This window comes from Sprattus sprattus (assembly GCF_963457725.1).
Source record: "Sprattus sprattus genome assembly, chromosome: 20".
NCBI classification, from domain to species: Eukaryota; Metazoa; Chordata; class Actinopteri; order Clupeiformes; family Clupeidae; genus Sprattus; species Sprattus sprattus.
In genome coordinates, this window is record NC_137918.1 from 8,884,460 (window position 1) to 8,908,678 (window position 24,219).

Below are 24,219 nucleotides of genomic sequence, written 5' to 3' on the forward strand. Positions count from 1 at the left end.
CAAGGCTGTGGACAGCTGTGACTCTGGCTGGCTGGTGTGGTCAGACGCCCCCTTCAGAGCATTTTTTTTAAGATTTATTTTTGGGCTTTTTATTCCTTTATCTGGATAGGACAGTTGAAGACATGACAGGAAGCGAGGCGGAGAAGAGGTGGGGAGAGGATTGGGAAATGACATCATACTTGAACCTATGTCCCCTCGGGCAATGTAGCCCGTAAGTGGGGGGCTTCATCGGCTTGCGCCACCGTGCCCCCCCGTTAGCACATTATGAGAAGGTTGTCTTCTGTGACTGATGATGGCAGGGCTGGTCACTGTCTTGGAGTTGCTGGGCGGTGACCGGTTTGATCCCTGCCCCCTCGCAACGCAGATTGGGACCCGAGTTGCAGGTCACGAGATTAAGATGGGATTAGCTGTCGTCGTTTTATTAGCCATTTCTCTTGCAGCCAGATCTCACTCTTCTGGAGAATCCAGACGCTGGCTGCCAGACAGCAGGGTCCACATGAAGTCAGTGTAGTCAAACATGGTGCACAGTTTGATGTTTGGGACTGGGAATGTGTTATGAATAGAGTGTGTGTTGGGTTGGGTTGGGTGGGGTTTTGTGGTGTTCTTGTGCTTAAAGGCCTCCAGGTCTGTAAATGACCACACACACACACACACACACACACACACACACACACACACACACACACACACACACACACACATACACATACACATACACATACACATACACATACACATACACATACACATACACACACACAGACCTCCCTCCATGCACTTAAGACACACTCTCAGCTGACTCGGGTCAGACTGAAGGTGAAAATTTGAAGTCACGCCTGTGTGTGTGTGTGTGTGTGTGTGTGGGTTTGGGTTTGTTTTTGTTTTTCTTTGCAAAAGGGCAATTTTTAAGCATTGAGTTCAGTATTTATCTAGGTTGATAGAGTAATAGAGTCTAGATTCACTGATCTGACACAATCCTTTACTGAAGTTGTTTTTAAAAACCTGATTCACCCTGGATGAACCCTTTAGCCATAAAGACACACTTGCTGCCAGAGAAGGGTTCCTTGTTTAAAAATGAAATGTATAGTTTTGTTTTTCAAAGAACCCACATATACCCTAAAGGATTCTTTATGGCACTTACTCTCTGATGCGTATAGTATCACTGTAATCACTGTAATCCTTATAGGACTTGAATATAGGGCATTCTGTTTATTTTATGTGTGTACATCAGCAGGGGTCTGCCCCTCCCTTCCCTGTTCGTTAGCTACACACTAATTGCCTGTTGAGTTTCTGTATTGAGCGTCAGACCGTGTGCGACCCCGGGACATGTGTGTGACCCCTGGTGTCATAACACCAGCAGCTTGTCTGGGCAGGACTGAGCTGTGTACGACCCGTGGTCTGGTCCCACTCTGAGCATGCATGTGACTCCCCCAGTTTAATCTAATCTGCCCTTCTCAGCACCACCAGCACACAGGCAGGCAGGCAGGCGGGCACACACACACACACACACACACACACACACACACACACACAAACACAAGTCAATAACACTGGCTTTGCTTTCTAGAGCAGGAAATATGAGCTTCCTCTCCCCCGGGATGCTGCTGCACTACTATAATCATTTCCCCCTGGGAGGATCGATGGCATATTACTCACTCTCATTTTTTTCAGTGATTCAGCCACCCATAGATAGTGATGGACCTATTGATGGGGATGGACCCTAGATGGTGCTTTTGGACATTTCCTTTGAACTATTATCCAGTTACCTGAAGGGATCCCTATAAATACCTGTGGCACCTTTTTAACCTACATGTTCATGAGCTAAAGAGCTTTGCTGTGTTTTGGATGATGGTCAACGCTTTGACGTCAATGCATCCTCCCTCAAGGACTCCGTATCCACTCCGTTGAAAGAGCCTGTGTGGTTTTGGAGGACGCTGGCTCACCTGCTACCAAGTCTTCCTCTTCCACCTCTCCATGTAGGGAAGTCTTGACTGTAAATCACTTGAGCGTCTTTCAGAGGTTTTGAGGGAGTACTGCCTGAATTCAGAGTGACAGCTGTGTGTCTGGCTAGATTCAGACAGACAGTCTTAACTGATGAAAGGGGAAAGGTGGTGGTGAATTATAATTGTGATGGTTGCCTGCTAAAATAGTAGGCTCAGACTTGTAGTCACCCCCGCCACATGAGCCCGGTGTGGTGATCTTGTTCCCCACAGGCCTGCCTGTCACAGTGGGTATCTTCATCACTCCTTTGCCTCCTCCGCAGCACTGTTGCCATGTCCAAGTCCACATCTACGCTAGATGAGTTAATTCCAGTGATACTCTTTTGAGGTCAGCATCTCTGTGGCTCTGTTTTCTTTCTTCTTTCTCTCTTACTCTTGTTCTATCTCTCTCTCTCGCTCTTCTCTTCATCACCTGGATCTTTCCTTAACACTCTTTTGGAAGAATATAACATCACAGCAGTTTTCTGCATCACTAGATTACGTAAATGAGGAGAGAAGTTGCTGAAGCCAGCCATTTTTTCTGCCTTCAATAATTTCAGATTTCAGAAACCCTCCTCTCTAAGAGAGTGCTCCCCCCCCCCCGCAACTTGGAGCAGTTGCACCTAGTGCTCTGTTATCCGAAGAAGGTGGTTTGTCTGGACAGGCGAGGGTGGCTGTGGGGCATGGCTGTTCTGCACCACCACGGCTCAGTGAGGTTGAAGGCGTGTGCTGTGGGGTGTTCCTTTGTGAGCGGACCAGTGTGTGTGTGTGTGTGTGTGTGTGTGTGTGTGCGCCTGTACGCATGTTTTTTTTTATGGGTGGAGTGTGTGTGTGTGTGTGTGTGTGTGTGTGTGCGCATGGTTTTCTGGAGGGTGTTCCTTTTGTGAGCGGACCAGTGGCCTTATCACTGTGCTGTCTGAAGGGAACAAAGCATCCGCCGCACCAAAGTCATCTGGATTTAGGGCGAGTGTGTTACATAACGTTCGTCTCTCACACGCTCGGTCGCTCTCTCTCTCTCTCTCTCTGTTGCCGTTCCATCCATCCCTGCAGCCCAAAAGCGCTGAGGATGCATCTGTGCGTTCCTGTCACATCTCCCTCCCTGGAGATCTCACACACACACACACACACACACACACACACACACACACACACACACACACACACTGCCTGCCTGACTAAGTGACTGGTCTGAACATTGAGCTCGTCCTCGGCTGACTCCGCTGAAAGGCCCAGGAAGAAGAGTGACCTGACAGACAGCTCTTATTGAGCTCAGAGCCCAACTTGCCAGGAGCATCTAGCAGGCGAAGCAGATTTAGCTCTGGCGACAGCTGAGGTCACCGCCGTTAAATTGGACTGAGTGCAGCATCCTTTAAGTATTGTGTCTTATCTTATGTTCTGTTCGTGCCTTTTATTCTGTTTTTAGACAGAAGGGTCTTTTTAGGTCACAAAGAAATGCTGAGCCGGAAGAGTTTAGTCCTTTGTTTAGGTGTTCAGAGATCAGACAATCTATTTGTGTAGTCTGAAGTTCAGAGGATCTGTTTCAGACAGGTGGTCTGGAGTCAGGAGGCAGACATGTTCAGTAGCACCCAGAGTGGTCTGGAATCAGGAGGCAGACCTGTTCAGTAGCACCCAGAGTGGTCTGGAGTCAGGAGGCAGACCTGTTCAGTAGCACCCAGAGTGGTCTGGAGTCAGGAGGCAGACCTGTTCAGTAGCACCCAGAGTGGTCTGGAGTCAGGAGGCAGACATGTTCAGTAGCACCCAGAGTGGTCTGGAGTCAGGAGGCAGACATGTTCAGTAGCACCCAGAGTGGTCTGGAGTCAGGAGGCAGACATGTTCAGTAGCACCCAGAGTGGTCTGGAGTCAGGAGGCAGACATGTTCAGTAGCACCCAGAGTGGTCTGGAGTCAGAACCAGACCTGTTCAGTAGCACCCAGAGTGGTCTGGAGTCAGGAGGTAGACCTGTTCAGTAGCACCCAGAGTGGTCTGGAGTCAGGAGGCAGACCTGTTCAGTAGCACCCAAAGTGGTCTGGAGTCAGGAGGCAGACATGTTCAGTAGCACCCAGAGTGGTCTGGAGTCAGGAGGCAGACCTGTTCAGTAGCACCCAGAGTGGGGTGACTGCATGCATGCTGTGCAGGGTGATTTCTGGTGACCTCTGCCCAAAACCCAGGTGTCGTACCGGCACCATGCCCTTACCTACTGGCATAGGTGCCACTTTTCTGGGTGGAGTGTGTATGTGCATGGCTTTATGGGTGGAGTGTGTATGTGCATGGTTTTCTCGGTTGTATGTGTGTGTGTGTGTGGTTTTCTGTGTGGAGTGTGTGTGTGTGTGTGTGTGCATGGTTTTCTGGGTGGAGTGTGTGTGTGTGTGTGTGTGTGTGTGCATGGTTTTCTAGGTGGAGTGTGTATGTGCATGGTTTTCTGGGTTGTGTGTGTGTGTGTGTACGTGTGTGTGGTTTTCTGGGTGGAGTGTGTGTGTGTGCATGGTTTTGAGTCATTGTGGTGCTGCGCAGTGATGTGCTTATCTGCTCCTCCCATTCCTGAAGCTGTAATGTTCAGTTGATTGCAGTAGCATTGCATGTGTGACTCAGACCTGTAAGATGGGACTCTTGTTGTGTGGAGCCCATTGCTGTGTGACTCAGACCTTTAAGCTGGGACTCTTGTTGTGTGGAGCCCATAGGCTAGTCCCTCCTCCGCATCTCTGGCTGTGCCATTTGGTTTGGCATCATGTGTGCATACAAGCAGATTGCAGCATCCCTGCTAAGAGAGAATAGATCTCCATAGAAACAGAAGCACACAAACACTTGCCATTCATAAGCAGACTGAGCAAAGACATTGCCCCCCCGATGAGATCATCCCCAAGTCAACTGGATAGAGTACAGCTTGCTTTTTTGCTCTGTTTGGGCCATCCCCTAAAAAATGAAGATTCCACAGTAAATGAATTAATTAATTAATTGAAAGACTCTATGAAAAGGAAATGGAAAAGCTTTTTCATTGTTTGTCCGTATCAGTTTACTTCTAGTTCCATCTCGGCCCCCAGCTCTGTTTGCAGTGTGCAGTGCAGCCAGTAAGGGGGGGGGGGGCAAATGAAGAGGTGGCACTGACTGAGCACTGAGCCACAGCGTGTCAGGAGAGAGACCCATCCCCATGAATCAGTCTCCGCTGTACCGACAGCCAAACACCTCTCTTCTGGCTGTTCTGGCGTCCTAACAGGATTTCAAGACATGTTCATGCAGTGCTAATATGATCACTATTGATCGCCTGCTTATTGAAGTCTGGTGACCATGAGCTCTTATTGTTGGCAGGGAGCCTCTCTGAGGAGCTGCTCTATGGGGGGAGACCTTGTGCTGTACATTATGCTGTACATTCAGTGCAGAGCAGTTCAAAGATGCGTACATGTTCCACTGCGTGTGTGTACATGCATTAATTCCATTACAGGTCATGTGTTTGAACCCACTGAAGTCTTCCTGCTGTTGATGTACACACACGTGCATGCGCTAGACCTGGCAGCGGTATGAGACGCTGATGATGATGAGGAGGCGAAAACTGGGCTGGTTTTTCCCGTTCTACTCAAAGGGATTCTCTGAAACTATTGAATAGACCTCAAAGAAATGTGTAGAGCGTTTTGTCATTTTCTCTTGCCACAACTCATCTTTATTAACAGTCCATAAGACTGGAAAGACATTTGTGCACGTAGGCTATACAAACTCACAGGTACATGTGAACAGACATATAGACACAGTTATAGACTGGATGCTTTTCCACTGTCTGATCAGAGTACTCACTCAGGCATGTAAGGAGAGCCATTAGCTATAAATGAAGTGTTTAGAGTGGAGTTGTTTTAAATGAAGTGGTTAGTCTAAATTAAAGTTCTAAGGAATTGATTATTTAGTTATTCCAGCGAGACCAGAATGCTTAGGGTGTTTCATTTCCCTTTTGAAAGTGAGTTATCAATGTAAACCAGTTCATTTTCCCTTTTGAAAGTGAATTATCAATGTAAACCAGTTCATTTTCCCTTTTGAAAGTGAATTATCAATGTAAACCAGTACATTCCAATACCAGTTGTACTCAGGAAAACATTAGCTAGTCAATCTTTGGCTTCCAGCTGACTGCGGTCACATAATGATTTGTCATGAGTTTCCACTTACGGAGTCTATGACATCATATGGTGCTTGGGCATGGAACATTCTGCTGAAATTTCAAGGAAACGGTCTCGCTTGGCGTTCCAGAGAAAGTCACTGCCCCCATTGTGTGTGGAGAGCAGGTTGAGCTATACATGAGGCAATGGCGTTGAGCTCTGAATGTTGTCAGGCATCAGCTGCTCACATGACTGCGCACAGACACACTTTCCCTCTGAATGCCAAGGACTCCATGTTTGTAGGACTGTTATGTAAACGGAAGAAGGCATTGGCAGCCCCCAGTGCTGTGCATCAATTCACCACAGCTGTGAGAGAGAGTGTGTGTGTGTGTGTGTGTGTGTGTGTGTGTGTGTGTGTGTGTGTGTGTGTGTCGGACCCTATGGCGGTGATGTCATGTGAATGGTGCTTACAGGCCGCATGAGAAGAAGCGAGTGTGTTCACTTGACGAAAACAAACCACATGCACAACCAATGCCACATGGGACACAGTCGTTGTTCTGATCTCTGGGATGTTAGTTAACTCTATAACACACCCATATAGTTTTTAATGATCTCGGTCATTCAGACAATTTTACAACCTCTTTGATAATCCTACTTCCACAGCAGAGATGGCATTTAGATGGGTTGTGAGCCTTTGCTGTGCCAGTTTGTGGAAACATGAAAGGGAAGACCCATTAAGCTCCTGTGTCTCTGAGACGGTCTGTCATGGCTGGGTTTGTTTTCCTCTGGGGGGTGAAGAACATGTTTGAGTCTCTCCTCTCCGTCAGCCCTTCCCTCCATCGTCAGCTGAGTCTCCTGCCGTTTCCTTTCCTCATTCCTTCTGAGTCACGAGCCTCTAAATGAGAGAGTGATTCTTTCTTTCTGTCCTTTCTTTCTTTCTTTCTTTCTTTCTTTTTCTTTCTTTCCTTCCCAGTGTGAACACCGGAGTCCCTCATAGCAGGGTTGTGCAGGAATTCCATTGCAGCTGGATGAGCACTCTGTGTGTGTTATTCAGCAGGTCACTCTCTGTGTGTTATTCAGCAGGTCATTCTGTGTGTGTTATTCAGCAGGTCATTCTGTGTGTGTTATTCAGCAGTGCACTCTGTGTGTGTAATTCAGCAGTGCACTCTGTGTGTGTTATTCAGCAGTGCACTCTGTGTGTGTTATCCAGCAGGTCACTCTGTATTATTCAGCAGGTCACTCTGTGTGTGTGTGTGTGTGTGTGTTATTCAGCAGTGCACTCTGTGTGTTATTCAGCAGTGCACTCCGTGTGTTATTCAGCAGTGCACTCTGTGTGTTATTCAGCAGTGCACTCTGTGTGTTATTCAGCAGTGCACGCTGCGTGTGCTATTCAGCAATGCACTCTGGCAAACAACAAATTAAGATTGTGTCTGCATCTTGAGATAATTTTTCTCGCGACACAAATTTTCTCAATCTTTCCTGTCAGGTTTTTGCCAAGCTTAATGAATTTACTGAATAAAAGATGATTGTGCGTCATGTGGTTATACATTGTTGGCATGTGTATTTGAGATATATTTGTGTGTGTGTGTGTGTGTGTGTGTGTGTGTGTGTGGACAGGAGGGGTGTTTCCCCTGTGAAGGTCTTCAGATTCCCAGACTCCCCTGGGCCAAATCTGCTCATGTGTCTCCTTGTCTGCGTCGATCCTGGAGTCAGGCAGTCCAGCTCCCGCTCATTCATTCAGTGCTGTGGGAACACTGGCCTTCCCCCCCTCCTCTCTGTCTCTCTGAAGACCTTTGTCCTGCAGTTGGCACCCACAGCGGCCTGGCTGTGCACACAGGACTCTTAAGCCCACTTCTGGTGGCCAACCTTTGACAAAGTGTCTTACCTCTCTGTCTCCTCAAAGGGCTGAGGCCATGCCAAGTCTTCCAACATAGCTCTGGAGACCATGGGTAGTATTAATGGATGTGATGTTAATCTTTCCTTTTAGTGGTAGAGCAGAGCCTTTCTGCCCCTGCGGTCCTCTCTGGTGTCTGCTCTAGACCTGCTCATTGGTGGCCTATTGTATTGTGTGTCCCAGCTGATCCATAAACATGCTGCCCATGATCCGTCTGCTCTAAGGGCATTCACTACCCTAGGGCGGCGTGAGGAGGTGAGGTGCTGCCCATGATCCTTCTGCTCTAAGGGCAGTGGTGTAGTCCAGGGTATACGCAGGTATACGGAGAATACCCACTTATTTTTCAGTCAGCATTGAGTATACCCACTTCTCAAAACAGGACGTTTATCTTGAGCTGTATGGGCTGCTCAAAAAAATTAAGAGTATACCCACTTCTCCAGGGACCACTACACCACTTTCTAAGGGCATTCACTACACTATGGGCAGCGTAAGGAGGTGAGGTGCTGCCCATGATCCTTCTGCTGTAAGGGCATTCACTTCATTAAGGGCGGTGTTAGGAGGTGAGGTGCTGGCCATGATCCTTCTGCTGTAAGGGCATTCACTACACTAAGGGCGGTGTTAGGAGGTGAGGTGCTGCCCATGGTCCTTGTTACGCCCCAACTTTAGTGGCCCTTTGGGGCGAACAAACATTCCACCGGTGACCAAAAACAATTACTAAAAAACACCTTTAAAAGTACCAAATCCATGGGATTTATTAATACAACATGATTTAAGAACTACAAGACAAACATAACTGTACAACAAAATCCCAGGCTAAGAGAAGCAGCAAGACCAGTGCTATGTTCCGTTATCCTTACCTCCATGAGTATACTTATACGCAGTACACAGTACACACTTACTAGGTACGCAGATCCTCAGCAGGTGAGTGTTGTTCCAAATCTAATACTCCGTGGTGCACTTACCGGAAATTACAGTCCCGGGTGGGGGGATAGCCAGCTGCTTAGCATAACTGCCATTCAGAACCAATGGTAATGCTACCAAGCTAGGCTAGCTAGGTATGCTAACTGTCGGTATACATCGTTAAAAACCACCAAAATACTCATGTCACTGGCTTTAATTTGAGAATGGCATGTTAGTAGTACATTTAATATCAGTACAGTTGTTTAATTACTGCTGATATTGACATTTACGGTCTGTAGCCTTGTGGTCTACTGACTCTGCTATCGTAGCCACCGTAGCCATTATGTCCGCCACTGACTTGGAAATAAATGAAAAGCTCTGCCTGGCTCCGTCTCTTCCGCTACGTAGACAAGATGGCGGCCGTTGAGATTGGAAAGTGTACCCTGGTCCCACACTCAAAGTTTTGTCCGTTATGAGTACACATATGGGTCCTTTGGGTATACTTCTTTTCGCCGCGATCGAAATCGGAACACCCTACATACTCAAACTAAGGATGGTAGGTACGGAGGGTATGGATATCGGAACAGAGCCCAGCAGTCCCCAAGCTAGAAGCCTCCTCTCTGCAGCTGGAAATTGGAGTCTTTAACTCCTACTTGATCACCTGGCCAGGTGCATCTCATCAGGGGGTACTCAACCTGGGCGGAGCAACAGAAAAGGGCAGGAAAGTGACAAACAAAGAACACAACACAACACATGTGGTCGTAACAATCCTTCTGCTGTAAGGGCATTCACTACACTAAGGGCGGTGTTAGGAGGTGAGGTGCTGCCCGTGATCCTTCTGCTGTAAGGGCATTCACTACACTAAGGGCAGCGTAAGGTGAGACTGAAAGCTTGAAAGCAGTCAAAGGTTTCTGATGTTGGTATCTTTCTTGGAGACTTATCAAAGAAGTTTCCAGAAGTTGCTCACTGTTGGTAGTGATAGTTCCGATCAGCATCCCTTGTTCAGTCTGTCCCAGGGCTAGGCGTGGTGGACAGATAGATGGATTAGATTACGCAACACTGAGACATATAGTATTCATATCATTCAGCTGTTTTTGAAGGATAAACATCTGGAATGCCGGCAGTCTGATGTGATTACCGCTAACAGCACAGTCTCCAAAGAACCCCAGGATAATTTTAGGGCTGGTTCTGTCGCAGACATAAGGACTTAATGTTGATGGGTATCTCTGCCTTCTGACCATGGAACTTCTTGGCAAAGCATAGATCAAGTAGTAGTGAATTTGCAGCTGCCTAGCTCTTAACTTTGAGGCTGAATTTGGTGCGTGTTTGTTGGAATGAACCTGCGATTTGGCTTGTCTCCTGGACCACTTCCATGATGGAGCCAGCAGAGGCGTGTGTGTGTGTGTGTGTGTCTGTGTGTGTGTCTAGCGATCAGTCTCCTTACTAGGGCTGTAACGATACACCTACCTCACGATTCGATTCGTATCACGATTCTTGACCCACGGTTCGATACACCCCACGATATTATTATTATTATTATTATTATTATTATTTTATTTTTTTATCTCGCGATTTTTAAAATATATTTTCTAATTCACATTAGAATAAGTATGAGCTATAAAAAAAATGAAGAAACAATTTATAACCAAATATTGAGGTTTTTATTACTCAAAGCAATGCTGTTGAAAAACATTCAACAAACTTCGGAACCTGTTATCTATCTGCAGAGCAAATGTCAGGCTCATACAATAACATTAACGTGAATTAATTGATGCTAATACCTAGCGCGGTCTCTATAGGATTTCCCATATACGTTAGCATTAAGCTAACGTATTTTCTACCACAGTAAAACATGCAATACTATGTGATTGTTTTTAGAAAACGAATGTTACGTGATGAGATTACTAAAATGTAGTCTGCATGTCTGCTCAGTTTAGCAGTGCTACCCAAGCAAAGGTTTGAAAAGAACTTCAAGCTTCAGACTTTCTGTTAGGGAAACAGCTTTCTATCTGCCAAGCAAATGGCAGGCTCATGACAACACGCGCAACCTTTGGGAGCATGAACTGCACTGAGTAAATTTTGCGCAACAATTAACCCCAACGCTGAAGCAAGCAGCCGTTTTTACTAGCGAACCAAACTTTTTGTATCAAGTGACCGCTGAGGGCATGTCGCGGTTCTGCCTCCTCGCATCGCGATGCAGGTTCGTGGCCCAGAGTGTCGCGATTTCTCGGTTCGATCCAATATCGTTACAGCCCTACTCCTTACCTATCCCCCACACGTAAAGTATGAACGATTCTCTCTTCGGTGTGATCTCCAATCTCAGTGGGAAATGTAATTATTAAGCTTATTTTAAACTCCTTTCCAGCTCAGCATTAAACAGCTGCCCATCTCTGGCTAAGCTGTTTTTGGATCTCAATTGTATTAGCTGTAATTGAAGGCTCATCGTTGGTCTGTGTTTTTTTGTTAAAGGGGTCATGCTAGTCTGCTTGGCTCATGCATTGGCTCGGTTCCCGAGCGTAGCTTCCCTGAGATAGTATTGTTGCATCCCTTTCGGGCAATCTGACCAGCACATCTGTGCTCATGTTGGGATGATTCAATAGAGTTACGGAATTGACTGCAGGCTGGGAGTACTATTCCCATAGTGCTCTAGTGATGACTGTAGAGACAGCGAGTGTCTTTGTGTGTTTGTACCAACATGTGGGCACGTGAGGAGGAGTTAAATCTCGTCCACTCCGGTGGAGTAAACAGTGAATTGTCAGGTGGCGTCTGGTTTATTCCAGCCACTGGGCAGAATGGGAGCAGGAAGTGGATGTTGTCAGAACTCAGAATGATGCCACATGATGACTCTGGGTAGACCTGTTCTTGTGTTTATAATGGAGATGGCCCTGCATTTCAATCATGTAGTCTCGGGAGAACCCGTCCACATGATTTATTTTTCAATACGAAGCAAGGCAGGTGAAAGACAGGATATTCCACACCTAGGCCAGATCAGTCAGACAGCCAAACATTCTGAACAGATGCAGACACTCAAGAGACAAGCATCTAATGAGCAGCATCATAATTGGATCCCCTTCCTCATTGCTACAGTTTGATGATTGACTCAGCACAAGACTATGAGGACCTTTTCACTGATGAAATTCCCCTTTGAGCTGAGCTCTGCTGAAGGTTTCTTCCTGTTCAAAGGAAGTTTTCCCTTGTCCCCAATGTATTAGGGCTTGCTCGAATGGGGTTCAGGCTCTAGGCTCGGTAAAGTGCTTCGAGACAATTTCCGTTGTTATTGGTTCTATATAAATAAATACGATTGAATTAAATCGAATTTCACTAATGCTCTCTGAGTGTCATTGAGACACGAGTGAGCTGATGTAGCTTGTTAAGATGGTCTCATGTCGAGTGTTGCTCTGATTATGATTATATAGTTTGTGTTCTGTCTGAACACATTCAGAGAGATCTCTTCTTTGTGTCATGGGACCAAAGAATCCAGAAAGAACTTCCCTGAAAGCATCTTGTCAGACTGGGGCAACACAACCCACACAATTTCACGACCTCAGTAATAAGGAAGGCCCTTAGGGAAAATATAACATTTGTTCATACTTGTTTTTTTAAAAGTAGTCTTTCTAATATGTTTGTTATGAGTTAACCCATTAAGTCTTTATAGTCTATTAAAATTATAATCCACAGAATTCTATAAGTGAAGAACATGCGCCGATAAACATGGAATTTTTGTGTGTTTTTTTTCTTCTTCTCAGATCTGAAAGTGTCTTGCTATCAGGAGCTACTGTCCTGAGGAGTAGAAAATGGGTTTTTAACGTGTAACCTGTTTAATCTGGCAGATCATCGAGTCCCTGGGCATCATGATCTACAAGGCTCTGGACTACGGCCTGAAGGAGAATGAGGAGCGCGAGCTGAGCCCACCTCTCGAACGCCTCATCGATCTCATGACCAACATGGTCAACGACGAGGCAGAGAAAGACCCCTGCCCTGATGAAGGCTACGAGGCCACTGAGGAAGAGGACGAGGGGGAAGGAGAAGAAGGCCCAGACGTCTGCAACATCCGATGCTACCGTGACGTGTTGGAGGTAAGTGAGGAGCAATGCTGGAAGCATGCTGGTTGAAAACGTGTGCTTCTCTTCCACTCTAGGCTGAAATATAGAGAACATACCGAGTTGTAAATACAACTGTAAAAGCTACTGTCACCTTCAGAAATGTGTGAGCTCCACAATAGTCTGTTCTGAACATTCTGTTCAATAATTACTGTTACTTTTTCTTTCAAGGGGAGTGAGGATTTATGAGTAAACTATTTTGTCCCCCATTATGTCACTGACCATGATGTTGGCAAGTCCTTTCAATCCTTAGCATAAAGGCTTTAAATCGCCTTAGCATAAGTAGGTTCTGACTGAAGATAACTGTATTGCAACCCTCCCCCCCACACACACATTCTACAGTTCTCAGTCCCCAGTCCCCAGTTACATAAGTAATACACAGGTACATTTCCACGGCTCCTTGTTGGCTAATGATCTCCATCTTGCTTCAGACATACAGTAGGCTATATGTAAGCAGCTTTAGCTTGAGCTACTCGTTCTGATTAGCGCATAAACAGGCGAGTAGAAGAAATATCCCTTTATGAAACCAGACCTGAGGCTTATGGCATAATGGTAATGGACACGCTATGTAATGAATGCAGGAGATGTATGGTCTGGTCCAGGTGTGCTAGTGTGGGAACAGCCAGCGGATTTAGATGAATTGCTACTGATTACATGGCTAATACTGTGTGCTAACTCTCTGTGCTGGTGGTACAGTTGCTGCTGGTGCCTATTAGATAACTCTGATGAAGGGGTCAGCTCCTCCTCTGTGTTTCTGGGGTCATATGAGGAGATGGTTGTGTGTGTTTGTGTGTGTGTTTGTGTGTGTGTTTGTGTGTGTGTTTGTGTGTGTGTGTGTGTTTTTGTTTGTTTGTTTGTTTGTTCTCTCATAGTTATACCTCTGGCAGTCTGCCGAGGAAGAGTGGGGCAAAGGACGTGGCGTGTGTGTGTGTGTGTGTGTGTGGTTTTAGCAGACAGTCTGTTGAGTGGAGGGAGATAAAGTGAATTTGAGCATTTGACTGGAAAGAAGCTGCCTGCTTAAGGAGATGCTTCTGTCCTCCAGGGATAAAACTCTCTCATGGGTTAGGTTTTGAAGTCATCCAGACCTCTTTCTTTCTCTTTCTGATTGACTATATGTTTAGCCATTTCACATACTCTTCTCTTTCTTTTATCTGTCTTTGCCGGTATGTTCTTTTTCAAGAGGCCATTAGCATCATGTGCTAAACAGCTTTATTTAAACTCTGTGTTTCTTGTCTCTGTATCTTTGAGTCTGTCATGTCGCTCATATTAGTCTAACAAAACAAGGAAATCAGTCCCTTTCCCAGACATGAGCTAATATAGCCCTCGACTGAGACAGACCGGTTTTCTTTATTTAACTCTATCTCCTCTTTAACTTTAGCTCCTCTTTCACTTTCTAGTCTTGGCCTCCTTCTGCATTGTCATCGCTCTAGTGGGGAGGAGGTGATTGTTGACACCTGTTCTACTCATTCCGTGACAGGGCGGGTCTGGATGGGAGCGGGTGCAGAAATGTTATTGGGCAGGTTTTAATTCCTTTCAGGTCAGGGCCATTTGACGTGACGGCAGGCATATGGAGGCTTTGTTCCACTTGAGCGAGTCAGAATGAGCATGTGAATGTGCCCGTGTGTTTACACCTGCCCATCATACCACATCAGGGATGGGCCGCCACAGGTATCTGTCTCGGTGCAAGGCATGATGGGGGATCTCTTTGCTGATGATGACTCAGGGATGAGTGTAAATGCTCTCTCCAGCCCCCACCCACATCTAACACCCAAAATGTACATGTATTATCAGTTGGTATGACACAAGTAGAATTAATTTGATGACCTGACCTGTAATTTATAATTCTAATTTCATTCTTTGACTGACAAGGGTTTTGAGATACCGGAGCCTGGAAAAAAAGAACGGTTTGATATTAGAGAATATTATAAACATAACCAACAGCATGGTTTTAACCTCCAGTGTAAAAGGACAACTTGATCATTATAATACTTACTGCAGGCAGTATACTTGTAATGGATGTCCGTAGCAGTGTAACCAGAAAGATTTACAAACATGTAGACTTGGATTTCACTTCATTGAAGAATGGAACAACTGTAAGGCAGTAAGCCAAGGCTCTGTTTCATAGTCCAGTATTTGGAGCTTGGGTCACCTCTAGATCAGAGCAGTGATACAGTGGGGCACCTGCAGGATGGAGACCCAAGCTGGTCAAGAGATCAGCTGATGGTCCAGTGGAAGTAGCACTTAGACTAGGAGGCACATGTGATTGCAATAGCCAAATAATTACTTGATTGGTACAATGAATAGACAGGAAGTTGATTTATTGATTAAATGATAATTCAATTCAATTCAATTCAATTCAATTCAATTTTATTTGTATAGCGCCATAACAATACAATTGCCTCTCGGCGCTTAACAGAGCCCAGAGCCTGAACCCCCTTAGTGCATGCACAACGGCAACAGGGGCAAGAAAAAACTCCCTGTTAGGCAGGAAGAAACGTTGAGCAGAACCACGGCACATAAGGGGGGACCCATCTGCTTGAGGTCGGCCGGGTGGAGACAGGAAGGTGGGACGGGGGGAAGGGGGGAAGGGGAAGGGTAGTGTGGCAGAAGGGGAAAGGAAGCAACAGGGGCAATACACAGCCAGCATTTGGTCACTGGACATATGTGTACATACATCTGGTGGTAAATACATGATACAGACAAGACCAGATTACTGTGGCAATAGGGTTACTGTTACAGGGGTAGGGGATGTAGGGACAGAGAAACATTTCGGTGGAGGCAATAATGTATATTGTACATAAATGCTAGCATAGGGTATTGGGTAGAGTAGGTGGACGGCAATGCAGTGGCAGTGGGTGCGGTTGGCCGAGGGTTTCTCTAGGTAGACCAGGTAGAGAGACTACGTGCAGAGTGGTGGGGGTGGGGAGGGAAAGTTCCACATCCATCAGCGATTGGAACACGCCTGGCTCCGGGGAGGCAGTGGACCTTGCAGGGGCCGCTTGTTGAAGGGGGGGGTGTGGACATCTCGGACCATGGAGCTGCCGATGACCAGGGTGGGGGTCGTCACATCCAGCGGGAGAAGTCGTCAAGGGGATGATGACTGAGTTGAGGGCCCAGGATGGGGAGCAGGGCGGCGTGGGCGATGCTGGTGTTGCTCTGGAGCCGGTCTGCAGGGGCGTTTCGGGGCGGGCTGAGGAGGGGAGTGATCAGGCCCAGGAGGCTCCTCCTGATCCATCTAACAAACAGGAAATGACGAATCAGTCTGCGGGTCTGTTAGTCGGGAATCAGCACGAACAAACACACAGATGAATCATTTCACCAACCAGGGACATGTCATCTGTGTGTCGGTTTGCCTGTTGCATATTGCAATACTTAGATATGTTTAGTTTTTCTGGCATTGAACATTTTGTTTTTTGTTGTGATCTGTTTGCCGGGGCCGTACATGCATCCACTCGGCAAACAGGAAACACATTTGATGTTGCGGTACTAAATTACAAGTAGGAATTTAATTTGTTTTTTGTTGTGATCTGTTTGCCGGGGCCGTACATGCATCCACTCGGCAAACAGGAAACACATTTGATAATGACATTGACAGCCAGCTGACTAAATGCAAATGTAGCCACATCTTGGATTGTCCTGTTCTATGCTGAAGGCAGTACATCCATGTATGTGCCTATATGGCAGCTTATTTAACCCATGACATATATAGACATGCATCGCTCTTTACCAGGGGTCTCAAACTCAGGCCCGCGGGCCCCCCAAGTGATTTTATTAGAAAAGTTCCATTGATTTTAATGGGCCACCCCTACGTTTACCTAAGAAAAATCTGGCCCCCCAATGACCAGACTGGACGCTCACCGGCCCCCGGCTAATTTGAGTTTGAGACCCCTGCTCTACACACTCTCTTTCTCTCCCTTTCAGCTGTGTACATCCCACCTGCCCAGTCCCTCAGACGCCCCTAACCACTACCAGGCCGTGTGTAGGGCCCTCTATGCAGAGACCAGGGAGCTCCGCACCTTCCTGGAGAAGATCAAGAGTGCCAAGGAGGTGAGACGCACTGCTGCAGGCTAGCCATATCTCCACTAGACAGAACGAGGTGCGTGAGTTAGCATCATAATTTAGCATCATTGACTGCCCTCCCTAGACAAGGCTCTGCAATGGACACAGCCTCAGGCCTGGGGGCTGTAGGAACATGTTTGTTGATGTTGATGTTTCCATCTTTGTTGACCTTGTTTTCCTTAGGGTTAATAATAACTCAAATTTTCTCATGATTGCTTGACTCAGAGAAAATAGATTTATTATTCGGGTCTGTGGCGCTGTCAATTTAATGTCAAAAATTAACTCAAGTTATACATTTAGTTTTTTTTGTCTTTGCGGTAATGATCCATAGGAAAACCAGGATGGTATTTATAGACACAGGCTTAGAGGCTGTTTCTGTGGAGCAATATCCACACTGTTGAAAAGACTGCGAGGGTTGAGTCATCGATGAACGAGGCAAGCTCGCGAATGAATGTGTTGAAACCGCCTCTGCCAACCAGAGAGGGCAACCACAGACTCATTCAGAAAACGCATCCTCAGTGTCCGCATTAATGGCTGGAGGATTTCTGCAGCTCTGTAAAGGGACTCTGGGGTTTGGGCATTTATCCCGTCCTCATCACAGTCAAAACACTACCAGTGACCTAGACAACATGTAAACAGTATGTTATATTTTTCGAGATCTAGCATGCATACATGGACAAGGACACTGATGCATTGTATTATCAAGAATTGAGGAACTGTTTGTTGGTAGGTATATTTCTGCATAAGCCCTGAGCGTGTAGCAGTTATGGACTGCTTGGTCACATTCTTCTGGATCTGTCCCTCCTCTCGTTGGCTCAGACTGAGGTTGTCCATTGTGACTGCCTGGACAAGTTTCACAGCCAGTGGACAGGATCACACACTTTAAGTGGTTAATCCCCTGTCTTACTGCCATTAACCTGTCTGGCCCGAGGGTGTGGTGGGTCTATGTGGTCTTCCTTGAGTCCTGCCTGATCCAGTCCCCACACATCTTTACAAATGGGTCAACTGTGGCAGTGTTTGAAGCATCTTTAACAACATGCCTCACATTATCGCTCCCCGTAATGGCCCTTACACAGTGGTGTAGTGGTCCCTGGAGAAGTGGGTATACTCTTAATTTTTTAAGCAGCCCATACAGCACAGGATAAAAGCCATGTTTCGAGAAGTGGGTATACGCAATGCTGACTGAAAAAAAAGTGGGTATACTCTGTACACCTGCGTATACCCTGGACTACACCACTGCCCTTACATGATGGATGTGTCCAAGTTTAAGTTGATGTTGTGTCTGTTGCTATTTACCCTCCTGCTCTTCGCATGGTGGTTTAATCCTCTCTTGACTGTTGCTTCATCCTGTGAAACATAGGAGATACAGGCCACAGTCACAACAAGCAGGGTGCTCTTAAAAAACAAGGCCTTGAGCAACAGGATTCACGTGGTGCAGTTTTGCAAAGGGATTTAAGCAATGTAAGCATTGGATCAGCTTCTGGACCCAGAAGAAAATCACATGGCCTTGTCAAAAACACCCATACACAACCACGCTCACTCTGTCACACATGCGCACACACACCCTTAGGTGCTCTCGGCCCAACCAGATTAGATTTGATTACTGGCACTTGTCGGAGGGCAGCACTGTGCTCTGACTATCCGCGTCGGACGTGTCTGAATGTAGCAGAAGGTTTAGCCGCAGCAGCTTATGTAATGCACAGCTAGCCCGGAGCGCTAGCCCAGAGCGCTAGCCCTGAGTGCGGAGCCTGATGGAGAGGGTGCAGTAAGGAGATTAGTCTGTCAGAGTCTGCACTTAAGGTCCCGCAGGCCTGGCAGGTAGCCACGGTTACGGTAAAGCTAATGATCCATTAATGAATACAGCTCTTACAAGAGTATTGATGCCACAGATAGAGGGGTTGGCATATAGGCATCAGTTGTACGGGCCAAATGCGTCATCAGTCTCGTGTGTGTGTCTGTGTGTGTGTGTGTGTGTGTGTGTGTGTATAAATAAACCCCCTGCTGGTGTAGGAACGTGCTTGCGTGGGCAAGAGCTGTGTGTGTAAAGCAATCCACAGGAGAGCTGGGGCTGTAATATAAGATGACAGTCAGCAGTACTCCCAGCATCCTTCACTGCGCTTTGTTCAGAATGTGACTGACAGTGATTGGTGTGGATGGTGTGATGTTGGCAATGTTTCAGGATCAATCACTTGCGCACACACACACACACACACACACACACACTTGCACAGACAAGCACACACACACACACACACACACACACACACACACACATTCAGGGGCTCACGGGAGAGACATGGGGGTGGGGGTGGGGGGGGTTGAGGGATTTTTCTCTTTTCAGAATGTGTGAAGAAAGGTGTGAGACCAGCCCCGAGATGATTTAGATTTTTCTTTTTTTTTGGTCGCCATTTTATTCTTTTATTGAAGAGATCCGAACACCGCTTTAATGAATCATAGGTAAAGTGCCGTTTGTATTTTGAGGTAAATAAGCATTATTGCAATATTCATCTGTAGTATAGTATTCATAATAAGAGTCATACTCCCCACAAACACTTCAAAACGTTGATGACCTGACATAGGCTATGGCCCACTTTCAGAATTAACTCTAGCAGTAGGAAGATACAGCAGTCCGTTGGTGTAGTAGTGCTTCCCCCGGTCCCTGTTGTGACCCTATGCCTGGGTGACCCTGTGCTTATGGTCAAGTCCAGTTCCATCCTGGCGGAATGGACCGTTGTAAAAGGGCTGCATTAGCTGCCCATTGATTGCCCCCTACACAGAGGATCGATGGCATCCGTCTGATGCCTGCTGCCTGCACGAGATGCAATCAGTTTACACACGGGCAGTGTCAAACAGTGTGTGTGTGTGTGTGCATCTGTTTGTTTGGCCTCCAAGGTATTTGGCTTAACGATAAAAAAAATTCTGTCTTTATGTTTTATTTGTGGTCATGTTTGTTTCTTTCTCCCTTTTTTTTCTTTAAGAATCTGCGGCGGATGGAGGGAGATGCTCGAGAAGAGCCAGCCAAAGACCTGAATGAGCTGCAGAATGCTGACTGGGTAAATGTTTACACACACACACACACACACACACACTTGATGGCACTTTATTGACACTCTATTGGAAGGTCTTTTTTAAGTGTGTGTGTGTGTGTGTGTGTGTGTGTGTGTGTGCAGGCTCGTTTCTGGGTGCAGGTGATGCGCAGCCTGCGTGACGGGGTGAAGCTGAAGAAGGTTCAGGAGCGCCAGTACAACCAACTGCCCATCGAGTTCTCGCTGACGCCTTACGAGATGCTCATGGACGACATCCGCTCCAAGCGATATAAACTCCGCAAGGTCATGGTGAGTGTTGCTATGGAGAAGGCTGAAAATCACTCACTCACTCACCACAGGGTGAAGCAGAACCTTGCCTGAATGCCATTGTGTGGTAGGTCTTGTCACATCATTTTTGCGAAACATTTTGTTACAAATCTATTCTGACAATGCCTCCAGTTTAATTGACACATGCACCTCTTGGGATGGTATTAATATGCACGGTCCAACTCATGATAGAGCAGATTCAGTGTCCCTTCCCTATGAGGAGACACTCACATCATATCATGACACAGCAGATTCAGTGTCCCGTCCCTATGAGGAGACACTCACATCATATCATGACACAGCAGATTCAGTGTCCCGTCCCTATGAGGAGACACTCACATCATATCATGATAGAGCAGATTCAGTGTCCCGTCCCTATGAGGAGACACTCACATAATATCATGACACAGCAGATTCAGTGTCCCGTCCCTATGAGGATACACTCACATAATATCCATGGGCCAGGTGGCCAGGGCGGTGATCTGGTATCTCTCTCCCTTAATCCTCTACTTTTGTTTATTAAAAGAAGGACATTATTTTGGTTTTATATTGCAAAGCCCCAGGCAACCACAGGTTATGAAGTCTATTATTAGATAGATCTATTTGAATACGTCTGGTGACGTTGAGGATTTAAAATTCATTAGATTTTTTCCATTGTTATTTCCTGACGCTGGAGCATTTGTTCTTCTGCATTGCATTGCCTTTTATCAGCTTCTACTGAGTCATCTGCCCAACTCCCTCCCTTATCAGATAACACGCAAGGTTCCATAGCGGCGGTCTGCCGCTTGCTTACAGCATTGCTCCGGTTAAATAATGCAACGCAGAAAGACTTGGTTCAGATAGCACTAGATGACTAACTGTAGGCTGCAGGTTGAAAAGGACTTTGAAAGTGAACAAAGCAAATCTTCAAACGTCAGAGTCCGTATCAGTATGGAGAGTACATGGATAAGGTGGATTATGACTGAGCTTGACCTTTGCTCCCAGAAGCCAGTAGGAACCATTAGAATGAATGCATGACCTCATTAAGAGTGCCACTTGGGACTACCTGTAGCTCATCATGGCCATGACTTCATATTGCCTCATGGGAGAGCATGATTGGAGCACACATGTCTGGCCTGCATGTTTGGGTGCTTATGGCTTGACTGGAGTCGGGTCTTAAATGTCTGATGTCTATGCAGAGGTTATCTGCTGTGTGATCCCTAAGACATGTTGTCAAGAATAAGACTGGTGAGAAGGGTACTCTACTCGCCTCCTCAAGGCACAGACTCGAACACTTAGGGGGAGAAAATGTGCTCTGTCCACTCTCTGGTGTTCCAGCCCATGACCTCCCACCTGCTTTACCTCTGTCCACTCTCTGGTGTTCCAGCCCATGACCTCCCACCTGCTTTACCTCTTCCCTCTCTCCTGTGCTACTGCAGGTGAATGGAGACATTCCGCCCAGGTTAAAAAAGAGTGCCCACGAGGTCATCCTGGAGTTCATCCGATCTCGCCCGCCCCTGAACCCGGTAAGCGCACCACCCTGGCTGAATTCTTTTGGTCCTGGTGACTTTTCTGCTCCTCCATCATCAATCTTGAAGAGCAAGAACCACTTGACCAGCTGTCATCTCACTCCTTTTTTTCTCTTTCTCTTGCTTTTTTCTTGCTCTTCTCTTTCTTGATGTCTACTAATAATACTATATCTACTACTGATATGTGTATCCATATTTAATCAAGCAATGTCTTTGTAGTGGTTCGTTAGGAGGGATGCAGTAATTGTTTTTCATATCTGTGTACAACCCTCTGGTATGCTTGTATATATTATATATTGTATACATACTATATATTGCTGTGACCGGCCCCTCGTATTGATCGTGCCCAATCAGGCTGCTTCGCGCAAGCTAAAGCCCCACCCCCAGCGGCCCGTCAGTCTCCACGAGCGCCTCCTGGAGGGGATCAAGTCTGAGAGGAAGCTGAGGCCCGTGTCTCCAGACATGATCCGCCGCAGCAGGCTGGGTAAGAATCAACACAGACCCTAACCCACACACATTAGACATGAGGCCCTAACCCTAACCCACACACATTAGACATGAGGCCCTAACCCTAACCCTCACCCACACACATTAGACATGAGTCCCTAACCCTAACCCACACACAGTAGACATGAGGCCCTAACCCTAACCCACCCACATTAGACATGAGGCCCTAACCCTAACACACACATTAGACATGAGGCCCTAACCCTAACCCACACACATTAGACATGAGACCCGTGTCTCCACACATGATCCGCTGCAGCCAGCTGGATAAGGCCCAAAATCAATCAACACATAACTACACACATTAGACATGTGCAGACATTCAGATCCTCCTCACACTCACACTCACACATATAAAAATAGACAGATTTACTTGAATGCATGAATACCTTTTATGGTTACTCAGTCTCCTGGTAGAACTTTTAATGTTCACACAATGAACTATAATATTTAATGACGCGCAAAATGCTTGTATACTGACAATCAGGATTAATTAATTGGGCTCAAGGCTCGTCTTTGTATGTTTATCAGTCGTGTGTGTGTGTGTGTGTGTGTGTGTGTGTGTGTGTGTGTGTGTGTGTGTGTGTGTGTGTGTGTGTGTGTGTGTGTGTGTGTGTGTGTGTGTGTGTGTGTGTGTGTGTGTGTGTGTGTGTGTGTGTGTGTGTGTGTGTGTGTGTGTGTGAGGACAACCCCAGCCAGAGTGAAAACTCACACCAGCTTCCTCCCGTCACAACCTGTCTCTCTCACACAACCTGTCTCTCTCACACAACCTGTCTCTCTCTCACACACACAAACACACACACTCACAACCTGTGTCCAAGTGTGCCCATGCATGGCTACTGTCTATCGCTGTGTGTGCAACCCAAGATGATGGCTTTAATTGAACTGTCATTGTGTCCGCCTCATTAACGCTTTTAATACCCATGAGTCCATGATTAGGCCTTTGTGTCATGAAGGATTGCACTGCTGCACGTGTAGATCTGTTCTGGACATTGTAATGTGTTCAATGATGCATAATGTTGTCAGTGATTTTATGAACCTCACATAAGTGATTCGAGTGTGGCGAGTGTTGGTTTGTTCAGCTTTTTCAGGTCATTGGAGAGATTTTGAATTGTCATGTAGATTTTTGTTTTTAGATTAGATTTAACTTTATTGTCATTGCACAGAGTACAAGTACTGAGACAACGCAACGTAACGTATTGACAATGTAACTACTCATTGTGGTCATCATTTTGATGTGCTAACTGTCTGTGGATTCTGTTGTGATTCTGTGAAAGGTAGAGATTTTAATATTGTGAAAAATAGCTGTTGGTGTAAAGTTGAACTGTGAGGGAGTTACTCAGAATGCGTGACGCTTATTTGATTGAATGTCCTAACAGTTAATGTGGAACCAAGACAATCTGCTTAATCGGATTGGTCTGTTGTGTCTCTGTATATATTTAAAATCAGTTCAGGACAGGGTGTTCAAGACCCTGGAAATCAAGTAAGCTTCAGCCTATGGAAATAAGTATGGAAGTTACGTGCATTTTTACCGACCTTATGAAAACAAAGTCCAACGGTACCATTCTGATCTAAACTGTTTAATCTTGAGGAGGATTATCATCAACTGTTAAGCTTGTATTATAGAGAAAATATTCCCTTATCCATGTTGTATGTATGTGTATGTATGTAAGAGGTCATTATTGCAGTTGCATTTCATAGAAGGAGTTTTTAAGGTTATAGCATGCTTGATGTTAAGTGACCATAGCTAGTAATACCAGTGACAGGCAGGCTTACTGCATGCAGGAACAGAAGTTCATGTTATGTAACCTGCCTTTCCTCATAGGTCTCCTATGTTCAATGCA

At 46.2% G+C, this 24,219-nt stretch overlaps 1 protein-coding gene across 1 annotated transcript in view; it reads left to right on the forward strand.

Annotated features, from left to right (window-relative positions):
* spire1a (spire-type actin nucleation factor 1a) overlaps positions 1-24,219 on the forward strand; it is a gene marked incomplete at both ends in the record, with an annotated part of 39,322 nt that overhangs the window by 7,145 nt on the left and 7,958 nt on the right. The window contains 6 exons of the mRNA XM_080858963.1: positions 12,679-12,924; positions 16,870-16,995; positions 19,986-20,060; positions 20,178-20,342; positions 21,779-21,865; positions 22,223-22,352. Of these exons, the coding sequence (XP_080715089.1) occupies positions 12,679-12,924; positions 16,870-16,995; positions 19,986-20,060; positions 20,178-20,342; positions 21,779-21,865; positions 22,223-22,352 (829 nt within the window). The remainder of the gene's footprint in view (positions 1-12,678; positions 12,925-16,869; positions 16,996-19,985; positions 20,061-20,177; positions 20,343-21,778; positions 21,866-22,222; positions 22,353-24,219) is intronic.